At 35.9% G+C, this 12,109-nt stretch overlaps 1 protein-coding gene across 1 annotated transcript; it reads right to left on the bottom strand.

Moving 5' to 3' along the window:
• Positions 1 to 5,794: 5,794 nt before the first annotated feature.
• LOC119663644 lies at positions 5,795 to 7,870 on the bottom strand. The gene is made up of 2 exons (XM_038073255.1): positions 7,847 to 7,870; positions 5,795 to 6,877 (listed from the first exon to the last, which is right to left on the bottom strand). The coding sequence occupies exon 2, from the start codon at positions 6,691 to 6,693 to the stop codon at positions 6,238 to 6,240; it is 456 nt and encodes a 151-aa protein (XP_037929183.1). The 5' UTR covers positions 6,694 to 6,877; positions 7,847 to 7,870; the 3' UTR covers positions 5,795 to 6,237.
• Positions 7,871 to 12,109: the final 4,239 nt, after the last annotated feature.

Raw genomic sequence — 12,109 nt, 5'->3', positions numbered from 1 at the left:
AAACTGTGTAAAGATCTGATGTGAGCATCGATCAGTCTTTCCATAGTTTTAAGTAAGAATGAAGTAAGGCTGATGGGTCTGTAATCTTTAGCCGTACTATGGCCTGTTCTACCTGCTTTTGGAATAAAAACTACTCTAACTTGTCTCCAGCCGCTGGGGACATGATTAAGTGAAAAGCAGCTACAGAAAATCGCGTACAGCCAATTTACAGCTACATCTCCCAGAGATTGTAACATAATTGGTAAGATCCCGTCAGGACCCGGACTTTTATATGGAGAGAATGAATCGATGGCCCATTTGATCCTTCTAGATGATACCACTGACTGTATAGTCTCGCCAGAATTGGCTGAACGATACGGCAATACCTTTGGGGGATCACCCGAGGAACCAGGAAAATGGGTATCCACTAATAGTGAGAGGGATTCCGTTAGGGATTTAACTGGATTTCCGTCTACTTTGTTAATGAGCGAAGGACAAGATTGGCCATTTGCTAGCAATTTGGCTAGTCTAGCCGATTCTTTAATGCTTTCAATTTGCTGGCAATGAGAATTCCATGACAATTTCTTGGATTCCCGAAGTGCTTTTTTGTAAACCCTAAGAGCATCTTTATATGGAGTCCAAACCTTGGTCCGATAGCTTTCGTTGAAGGCTCTTCTCGCATTCCTGCGGAGCAAAGAGAGCTTCTCGTTCCACCATGGTGGCCTACACTTCTTCGCATACGAGCGAGGACATGATGCTTCAAAGGAAGAAATAATATTATTTGTCAAAGAGTTGACCCTGCACTCCAATTCCCTAATCGAGTTAATTGGAGCGGGGGCTATGTTGATTTTTCTATTGAGCAATGACCTGAAAGTATCCCAGTTTGTCTTCCTGGGATTACGGTGAGATTGCTTAGCTACCATGGGAATATTCATCACAAACATGATATATCTATGATCAGAGAAGGAGTTCCTGGTTGAAACTCTCCAATCATTGATCGTTAAAGAGCACGAAGTCGAACAAAGAGTAATATCTAAAACCTCTTCCCAGCCTACACGATCATCCGTACTCGGAAAAATGAAGGTGGGAGTGTTACCCTTATTACATACTTCTAGATTACATTTTAATATGATTTTATATAAAAGAGACTCACCTCTATCGTTAATTTCCGAGCTTCCCCACAAGGAGTGCCGGGCATTGGCATCACAACCCATCAGCAAGGCTAGCTTCTCGGTCTGCGCGAAATTTTGGACTAGTAGTACCCCCTCTGGAGGTGCCTCATCATCGTGTGGCATGTAGGCGGATGTTACCAAAATCGCAGGTTTTAGCTTCCGCTCTATCCGGATGGTGGTTATATCTAAAGAACTTAAGTGAGAGCAGAGAAAAGCATTAAGGTGCGTTTTTGCTAAAATGCACGATCTAGGGTTACCCTGTCCTTTGTCATAAAAAAGATTATACCCATTGATGTTGAGCCCTTTGACACATGAGCTATGAACCCAGGGCTCTTGGATGATGGCAAGGTCGATGTCCTCCTCCCTGAGTAAGACAGCCAGATTATCCGTGGCACATTTAGAGTGTTTCAGGTTTATCTGCACGACCTTGGCCATTAATACATCAACAAGGTTTGCTATCGATGATGAGGTCATCTAGCAGCTTACTAGTGCCCTCAACCTCATCCAGAATATTATCCGGTGGCGCGTTTTTAAAGATTTTGATTTTTGCCTTCCGGATGCCGTAACGCAGCTTGCAGTCATTAGCCTCAATGACTGGCAAGCATTCTTCGTTGATAAGAAGTAAGTACGATTGGCTGTGTTTTTGCGGTTCTTCGGTCTTGAGAACCGACCAGTCTTCCATCAGGATTTCTGGATTTTGTAGCTTTAGCTGCTGCAGAATAAGGTCAGGAGGACCAAGGTTTTTGGGTAACCATACGCGCGCTCGAGGCCTCGATGGAATTTCCGCCGCAGGGACAAGTTTGAGCTTTAAACAGTCCCAGTTCTCATTAATCTTAGTGATCGCCTTGCTGAGAAAACTCCGCGACTACTCGTCGTCGCATCTGATCACTCGGTGACCACGGACGATATCTGCGCAGTCAAAAGAAGGAATGGACCCCGGATTAGTCATGAGCTCAGCCATAACCAATTCGGACAGTTTGGTCTCAATCAGCGCCCACCTCTCCATCAGCAGCTTGCCGTTAGAGTTGTGTTCGTCGATCAAGGCCACACTGAGATGGTCTCTCGCCACTTCACTGAAGGGACGAGAAGCTTGTGCCGGTCTTGACATTAGCTTTCCATCCCCCGTTCCATCTTTGTGCCGCTTCGCCTCCTTGCCGGGATCTTCCTGAGATCTGTTACGCTTGCCGCCATCTCCGACGTTCTTGCCGGTGATAACAGACTGGCGCAGACCTTCATCATGAAGATACTCCTCCACAATGGCGCGGTATTTAACAGCGTCGGCTTCGTCTCGTTCATGGACCTTGCCTTCTTTTTTATTGCCCTCAATTTTCTTTAGCATAAAAAGCGCTCGCTGGTAACGATTTTTGCGTGCCATGTTGGCCGTTTTTTTCCGAGATTTTGTATTGCCCTTACTGCTTAGACTGGCAGTTTTAAGCGTTGGCGTGCGGTTGGCACTCGGTCTACTTTGACTGGTAGACGGAGTGCCGTCGATTTTTTTGGTTGTTGGTTGGATTGGATTAGACGCCGGTGTACTGTGACTGGTACAACCGGTATTGGAATCGGCAACGATCTCGTCGTCCGATTTCAACAATTCGTCCTCCGTAAGTTTGGTGGGTTTATACTCTCCAGCCACGAGTTCCGAGACATTGTCGGGAGAAATCATAACATATTCATAATCGTCCACCTTACCCGGTAAGACAGGCGCGGCGGACCCGAGGATATTTGGACGAAAGAAGCGACCACCACAGCAGCGTCCCACACCATGGCTAGACCACAGTTACTCCCCAAGGCGGTCATATATTGGAGAGGCTCCGCACAAACACAGTCGGACAGACCCCTTGACTGCAAACCTACTCGGTGAGCACGGATCGCGTAACACTCCCGAGTTAAGGGGACCTTCAAACCATGATCAGAAAGCATTGAGTGGTGTGCAGCTATTAAAGAGCTAAGGACAATCACTCAATTCCTCCTGATCTTAGCTGGGCACCGTCCTGACAACGTACAGGACGAAAAAAACTGTGTGACCCATTTCCAGACGGCACCCTCGTGGAGGGTTCAGTAGAAGGATTTTTCTGCCATCCATTTCTTTTTCTGAAGACAACATATTATTAGCATATAAAAAGGGTCTAAACGTGAACTACTTATTAGCCGTATAAACCCGAGGACTTTCCATGAAGCGAGAGAAATCGCTGAAGACCTAGTCTTCCCAGACCAACACCAGAGTATACTCCATTACCATGGTAATAGATCACAATACAACAATCGAAATAATATGTTAACTATGCAATGCGAACTAAGTACATTCGTCATAGCATACCCAATAGTAACCAAAGATGCTAAAACCATTGCCACAACGTTAATGGAACAGTTAATATTAAAATTCGGTATATTTAAAACTCTAAAATCTGATAGAGGTACAGAATTTTTAAACGAATTAATGACTAGAGTAACAGACCTTATGGATATTAAACAAACATTCTCAACACCCTATCATCACGAAACAGTTGTCATAATAGAAAGAAATCATAGAGTACTAAATGAGTGCTTATTAAATTTCGCAAACGAAGACAACTGGGATAAGTGGATACCGTACTATACATTCGCGTATAATACCACGCCCCATGTCGACACTGGATACACCACATAAGAATTAGTGTTCGGGAAATTACCTTCACTACCAGGCGAAAAGTTAAATTCCACGAAAGGAAATTTCAATCTAGATGACTATGCTAACGAACTGAAAGCCTTAGACTATCCCTTAATAATGCGAGAACGATAACTATAGAAGTTAAAAACAAAAGACACCTAGAATCAAAAAGTAGTAGGAATCCTACTAAGGTAAAGATAGGTGATAAAATATTGGTAAAAGCACAGAATAGACGTAAAGGTACAAGTCCATACATAGGTCCATATGAAGTAGTGTGTAATTTAAACCCAAAAAGCCACTATTAAATATTTTGCCAATTAAGTAATTTGACTCGTCTTTGTGTCATTTCTTTATGACAAATATTCTGCTGCACTTCAATATGCGCTTGGCTATTTGTATTTCCATATTTAGAACTGTGTTTTCCGCAATCATATTGCATGCAATGCAAATGCAATATGATCACCCGTAATACTTCCATTTAAAAAGTGTGTCATTGAAACACATGGTAATTGACCAATAGAATAAGTAGGTAAAATTAGAATTATATACATTATCTTAACCAATAGAATTTAAGTATATAAAATTTATGTTAGTAAATAAGAAACCGAATCGTCTTGGTTCGATATAGAAAAAGTAGAGTTAGTCTTAAGTTGGTCTTTAGTGAGTCTCAATGGAGTCTCAAGTAGAATCTTGATTCAAATAAAAAGTGAATCAGAAAATGTGGTCTTATTATAGTATAATAAATACAACTAATAAATAAATGATAAGAAAATAAACCCAGTGTTTTAATTATAATATAAATTAAGAAGATATAAATATAAGAAGATACTTTACAGTTGTTTTCGATACATCTTGCTTTGTTGAAACTACCTTCTACAAGCTTGTTGTATTTCTCGATCGTAAAGTCGATATGCTTTTGCTGTTAAAGAATATCCGACGTACACATATTCTTTGCCTTTCGCACGAAATTTGTTGCGTTGCATTTTATCTAAGGCAAACGCTCGCGAACCGAAGCGTTCTTACATGCTTGACTAGGGGTTTCCGACCACTCCATTTTTCGAACGGCGTTATATCTTCTAATGAATTAGATGGTGACCGATTACGTAAATACGTATCTATAGCTACCGCTTCAGCCCATAACTGCTCCTCTAGATTCGCATGTACTAGCATGCTTCTAGCCATTTCCACAACTGATCTGTTTGCTCTTTCTGCAACACCATTTTGTTGCGGTGTATATGATACATTTAATTGTCTTTTGATACTCGAGTCACTTAAAAACTTGTTAAATTCTTTATTTAAGTATTCACCGCCATTGTGACTACGTAATGCTTTTATTTTATTTTTTGTTTGACAATCGACTAAACTCTTAAATATTTTGAATTTTTTCAGTACTTGGTCTTTGGTTTTAATGAAGTAAACAAAGACTCTTCTGGAATAATCGTCTATAAATGTCACAAAATAACGGGCACCATCAACTGACGGTACGTTTATTGGACCGTATACGTTCGTATGTACAAGTTCTAATAAATCTTTTGTAACTCGTTCAGCTTTTTGCGATAACGGCACTGCACTTATTTTGGTTTAATGACATGTGTAACAATTTATATCAGAAGAAAAAATTCAAATATCAAAACCACGAACTAAATCCTTATTTGAAAGCTCTCTTAAACTTTTAAAATTTAAAAGGCCGTACCGATTTTGCCATTTTATCGCATTTACATTTTGTGTGCAAAATAATGATTCGTGTTTATTAGTGATTAGTATAAACAAAGTGTTGCACATTTTTGCCTTTAACAATAGCGAACCGTCTTTTGTTTTAATTGTAGCTGTATCATTTTTAAACAAAATTGAATATCCAAAACTTAGTGTTTTAAACACTGAATAAAAATTTATTTGTAATGATGTAACATAAAACACATCCATCAGTTTTATTTTGCATTCTGTATGAAAAAACAAACACAATTATTTCCACACACGCAAAAGTTTATGTATTTATTTAATTTACGAAAATTAGACTAGAATAACTTATAAATTACTTATATTTCGCGAAGCCAAAGAAAGCGTGCACACTCTGCCAGTATCCAAGTACGAAGAAGGAGAAAGAAAAAGCAAAAATGAAGCCAAATTATTGCTTGTCAGATGTTAAAAATGCCACTGTCAAAAACTATTAAATGGGTGATGCCATATCGACTGGTTGCTGTGCCAAATCTCAAACACATTCACTTGTCTTTATTTTTACCGCGCCTTTATCGGGTGAGTTTACAACATCACCTTTTGATCGTGTTCAACAAACGACACGAACATACTCTTTTCATAACACATATGAAAAGTTGCGCCACTATCTACATACCATGTATTTCTGTTTATAACGATATCATTACTTGCTGCGAACACAGAAAAAGAAAGTTTTTGCTTATTGTTGTCAAACTGCTTATTGCTCTATTGTTTTGATCTGCATTTTGTTGCTATGTGGCCGCATTTGCCACAGCGAAAACATTTGCCGCTAAACTTCGTTTCATTTTTTATTTCATCCGCCTTTTCTTTGTTTTTACTTTGTTGCTTATTCTGCACATAGAGCGCTTGCTGTTGTGACTCACTTTCATCTCTTTGTTCTCTTCGCGCTCCTTCTTCTAGAAGTTTAACCTTTATGACGTCAAACGTACGTAACGAATCGCGTGTTTCTATGGCGACTACGAAATTTTCATATTTTACAGGCAAGCTAGAAAAAAGCATGGTGACCTTGAGTTCTTCGTTAAGCGTAATGTCCACTTGGGCCAGTTTATCAATAACATCGACAAACGAATTGATAAACTCCGTCACACTGTCACCATCAGACATACTAAGGGCCAGCAATTGCTTATACAAAGCAACCTTTCGAACTGGACCACTTGGCATATGTACTTCGCGTAACTTCTGTCATGCTGAACTCGATGTAGGGCATTTTTTTATATAGTTTATCTGTGACGGATTTACATTTAATATTGTATTTGCCAAGGCTTTTTCATCCAGTCTGTCTCAGATAGCATCATTATCATCTTTTTTTGTTAGTTTACCGCAAACGACATTCCACAAATCTGCACTAAATTATATGAAAAATATATTGAAAAATTTATGATATGGCGGTATATGTTAAGCAGTTTACAGACGAAAATAAAGTTGTTTATATGCAATATATTTGATAATTTTAGAAAATCTGTCTACTCATTTTTAATGATTTATATACTAAAATATTCTAGAATATGTGTATTTTTCAAAAAAGTACCGTGCAACATTGTACCCTTTCCTAAAATTTATAATTAATTAAATATTATTAGTATCCCCTAACACAAAATATAACAGCCAACAAATGCCTGCAACAGAGTTCAATGCATTTGTGAATATGCTTCAAAAGTAGTTTTTGTTAATATCTTTGTTGTTTGTTACTTGGGTTTAATAATTCTTGCATCAATTCATATGAAAAAAATATAAACAATTTAAAAAAAAACCGTGCAGTATTGTATTACTTCTTATTTTTTTTAATATATATTGAAAAATGTATGATATGGCGGTATATGTTATGCAGTTTACAGACAAAAATTTAGTTTTTTATAAGCAATATATTTTTAAATTTAATTTAAATATTAAATTCATTATTATTTAAATTAAATGTTATTATTATCTCTTTAACACAGAATATATCCGCCAATAAATACCTCTAACAGAGTTCTTTATTAAACTTTACAGTGGTGTTGAGTTTTTAGCATTGCACAGCTTTTCATCTGAATCTGTTATTAGAATGGTGTTAGTTAACATACATTTTATTCGTAAAAACACCACTTTTTTAAACATATATAATTAAAAAACGTTCTACTGGATTTTTGTGAAATTAGTTTCGTTTGAAAGAGTGATCAATCTAGTTTTAGGAACTTTGAGCGTGCAGGTTGTACCTCCTTCGAAATTTAAATAAAATGCACTTGTGCAAAATATGTACTTAACATGTGCAAAATATGTACTTATTTTAATAATATTTTTATGTTCTAGTTAAAATACTGAAATAATTCTTGTTTACCTGGTTTCGTGAGCATTTTTTTTATACTTTTGCATTTTACATATTTTAAAAAGTTTGAAATTTGACGAGTTTAGAAATTTAACTTTGACATCAAATTTCTCAAAATTTGTCTACTCGATTTTTATGTTTTTTTTCTATTGATAGCTTGATTAATTCGCTATTAGATGTATTTGCGTGCAATATTGTACCTTTTCTAGATTTTTCTAAAAATAAATTTTTTCAAAAAAAGTCGATTTTGGTCAATATATTTTTTCCCTATAATTTGAAAAATACGAATCGTATTTCAAATTGGTAAATGCCAATCAAAAGATCTTTCAAAACTCTATAAGAATAATGCCTTTTGTTTAAGTTTAATTCCTTATATTTACGAAAATATCCTTTTATAAAAATTTTTTGAAAATACAGCTCTGCGTTTTTCAGCAACGTTGCCAACTTGGCACTAGCAAAATTTTGACAAATCCATGGACAACTTGCAGAATTACTTAAACGCAACGCTTTAATGGTTAGACAAATGGGGAATTCAAATAAATACAAATACAAATAAATACAAAACAGTACATGTCATCTACACGAATATGATCTAAAACGTATAAAAATTAACAATGATGAAGTCTTCACACACACGAAGGCAATTACCTTGGTATTACTATTGAGAGCAGATTAACGTGGAAAGACCAGATCAAAGCTAAAAGTAATGAAACTAAGCGTCGCTTTTGACAATTGTACTGGTTACTCTGCTCAAAATCAAAACTAACAGTGGAAAATAAGCTACTAATATATAAAACAGTAATCGCACTTATATGGAGACATAGAGCACAGCATGTAAATGCATCATACAAATACTGGAAAGACTACAATTAAAAATATGTAGGACTATCATCAACGCTGACTGGTACATCTTAAATTATGATATTTACCGTGACCTAAAGATACCCTTCGTCGCAGACATTATCCGTAAAAATAGTAAAAATTACACAGAGAGATTGAACTTCCATCTTATTCTAGCAATGAGGAAGCTACCAAATGACGAAGCCACATATAATAGACGATTGAAACGGTTATTTCCATCAGAACTAACAATAAAATAATTCATAATTAGTTATTTAATATGTTAATAGTACAATCTTAATATCATTGACTTATCTACTTTTACTAAATTTAATAATCTTATTTTACTTAATTTAAACAAGTCTTACAAGTTATTTTGTTTTATCACTTATTTTTAATAGTTCATATATGTAATTCTCAATATTGTTTAGAATTCTTATTGTAATTTCGACTATGTAAAAATGAATACTAGATGCCAATTTTTGGCAGTTGTATACCAGGTGTACCGGTATGAAGTGAGCGTAAAGATACAAATGTTCCGACAGGGAACATTTGTTGTGAACGAGCCCTTATTTCTTCTTGTTTGTTTGCTATGACATGTGTGAAATATATTTAGTATACATTAAGACCGAAAAGTTTTCGGAAATTCTCATTTAAAATTCGCGCGCTTTATATTTTTCGATATTTTAAGTTTATGTAGTTTGGCAGCACTTTCGTTAATTACTATGCCAAAAATGAGCGCGATCTGTCAGACAGTTCGTTTACGGCAGCTGTTGAAACCAGTTCACCTCAGTAGGGCGTTGCGAAAAAAACAATGGAAAAAAATATTGAACAAAGAGTTTGCATCAAATTTTGTGTTTCGAACGAAATTTCGTGTGCAGAATCGTTGCGAATGCTACAAAAGGCTTATGGGGAATCAGTTTTATCGAAAACTCAAGTTTATGAGTGGTACAAAGCCTTCCAGGACGGTCGTACGACCGTCGAAGACATTTCGCAACGCACTACTGAGGTGAACTGGTTTCAACAGCTGCCGTAAACGAACTGTCTGACAGATCGAGCTCATTTTTGGCATAGTAATTAAGGACAGTGCTGCCAAACTACATAAACTTAAAATATCGAAAAATATACAGCGCGCGAATTTTAAATGAGAATTTCCGAAAACTTTTCAGTCTTAATGTACATCAAGTCATTGAACAGACAACATCATATTTTTTCATCGTGTTAAAAATGTCTAATTTTGTACCAGAAATTGATGATTTGCGGAAAGCATTAATTTTTTGTTTTCATTTGAAGAAAAGTGGTGTTGAGTCGCATCGAATGCTTGTCGAGTCATATGGTGATCATGCTCTATCAGAAGCAACTTGCAAAAGATGGTTTTATCGGTTTAGAAATAATGATTTTGATGTGAGAAATGAAGAACGTGGAAGACCGCCAAAAAAGTTTGAAGACGCCGAATTGCAAACGATATTGGATGGAGATGACACTTTGGGTCAAAAGCAAATGGCAGAAATGTTAAATGTTGCACAACAAACAATTTAAAAGCTATGGGAAAGATCCAAAAGTGTGGAAAATGGGTGCCACATGAATTGAATGAAAGACAGATGGAAAACCGAAAAAACACTTGTGAAATTTTGTTTCAGACACGAAAGAAAATCGGTTTTGCATCGGATTGTTACTGGCGATGAAAAATGGATTTATTTTAAGAATCCTAAACGGAAAAAATCATGGGTTAATCCGGGACAACCATCAACATCGATTGCAAGCCCAGATCGATTCGGCAAGAAGACAATGCTGTGTGTTTGGTGGGATCAGAAAGTTGTGGTGTACTACTAGCTCCTAAAACCTGGTGAAACCGTCAATTCTGGTCGCTATGAACAACAAATGATAAATTTGAACCATGCATTGATCGAGAAACGACCAGAATGGGCCAGAAGACACGGCAGGGTAATTTTGCTCCATGATAATGCACCTGCACACAAAGCAAAACGGGTTCAGGATGCAATCAAAACACTTGGCTGGGAGTTGCTACCCCACCCGCCGTATTCACCATACTTGGCTCCTTCCGACTACCTTTTGTTTTCATCGATGGGACACGCATTGGCTGAGCAGCACTTTGATTCCTACGAGGAGGTCGAAAATTGGGTGTCTGGTTGGTTTGCTTTGAAAGACGAACAATTTTTTTGGCGTGGTATCCACAAATTGCCAGAAAGGTGGTCAAAATGTGTAGAAAGCAATGGCCAATACTTTGAATAAAATGTTTTTTACTTTCCTATTAATAATTAGTGTTTTATTTTCACCAAAAAACGCTCATTTCATACCGGTTCACCTAATAAATAAAAAGAAAATAAAAAAAAAAATGAAAAAAGTTATTGCTCTCAAACTGAAGTAGTGCTCTTGAAGGAGAAAATCGATTTTTTGCAGAAAAAAATTTATTTTTCTTAGTTAGGCACACGACTTATGGAGAGATGTAATCAAAAATATTAAATGTGAATTAGATCATTGGCCCAGAAATGCACAATAAGCAAACATTCAGGTTTCGGAATTATTTACCCACAGTTCTGTTTGCGAAGTTCAATGTCTGAATTCATAATTTTTTAAATTTTAAAATAATATACAAATACAATTTTAGGGTACCTAGTCAAATCTAGATACACAAGTTTTTATAAAGGTTTTATAATAAAATGCTTAATCTATTTGGCAGCATATTAATTATACTCGATTAAGTAAACGAGTAATGTTGTGGTTGCGGCTTGCTCATTTACTTGGAAGCACTAGAATTTTAATATGTCAGTGAAGGTCATATTTTAGTGTTTATCATTTTTAACAGGCCTTCGAACTGTATCGAAACCATTTAACTGCATGATACTTAAAATTCAGCAACTCAATTTCTAGATGTTTCTATTTTATACACAAATTAAAAACATTTTTGAAAATTTAAAAGTAAGAAAAAAAATATAAGCTGTATTTTCGTATTCGAAAATAATAGTTTTCGTAGTCATTTAAAAACTAAATCGCATTTTTTTATATTCACAGGACTATATTGCTCTTTGTGAAGAAATTCTGTCTAGACCGGACCCTGAAGCAAATGAACAACAATAACATTTTTATCTATATAACGTGTTTTTAACGATGTTGAATAAATTGTCGTCACGTCGGAAGTAACTAAAATTTTTTAAAAAATTAAAGTAATTATTATATAAATATTATACTACATTTTTTAACAATAAAAATTGTGTGAATATATTATATACATATACAAAAATGTAAAAAGTTTGATTACGCTACCACACTATGAAAGTGAGGTTTCTTGAACTGCGGAGACATGTATGAATTGCCTTATAGTTCAGCCATATGTGCTGAAATACTCAAAGTCGTGATTCTTATTTAAATTTCTTTTATTTATACTCAATTATTAAGTATAATTATTTCACATTT

Source organism: Teleopsis dalmanni, unplaced genomic scaffold, assembly GCF_002237135.1.
Source record: "Teleopsis dalmanni isolate 2A unplaced genomic scaffold, ASM223713v2 unscaffolded_contig_0688, whole genome shotgun sequence".
NCBI lineage: Eukaryota > Metazoa > Arthropoda > Insecta > Diptera > Diopsidae > Teleopsis > Teleopsis dalmanni.
This window is presented reverse-complemented; position numbering and strand designations above follow the sequence as displayed.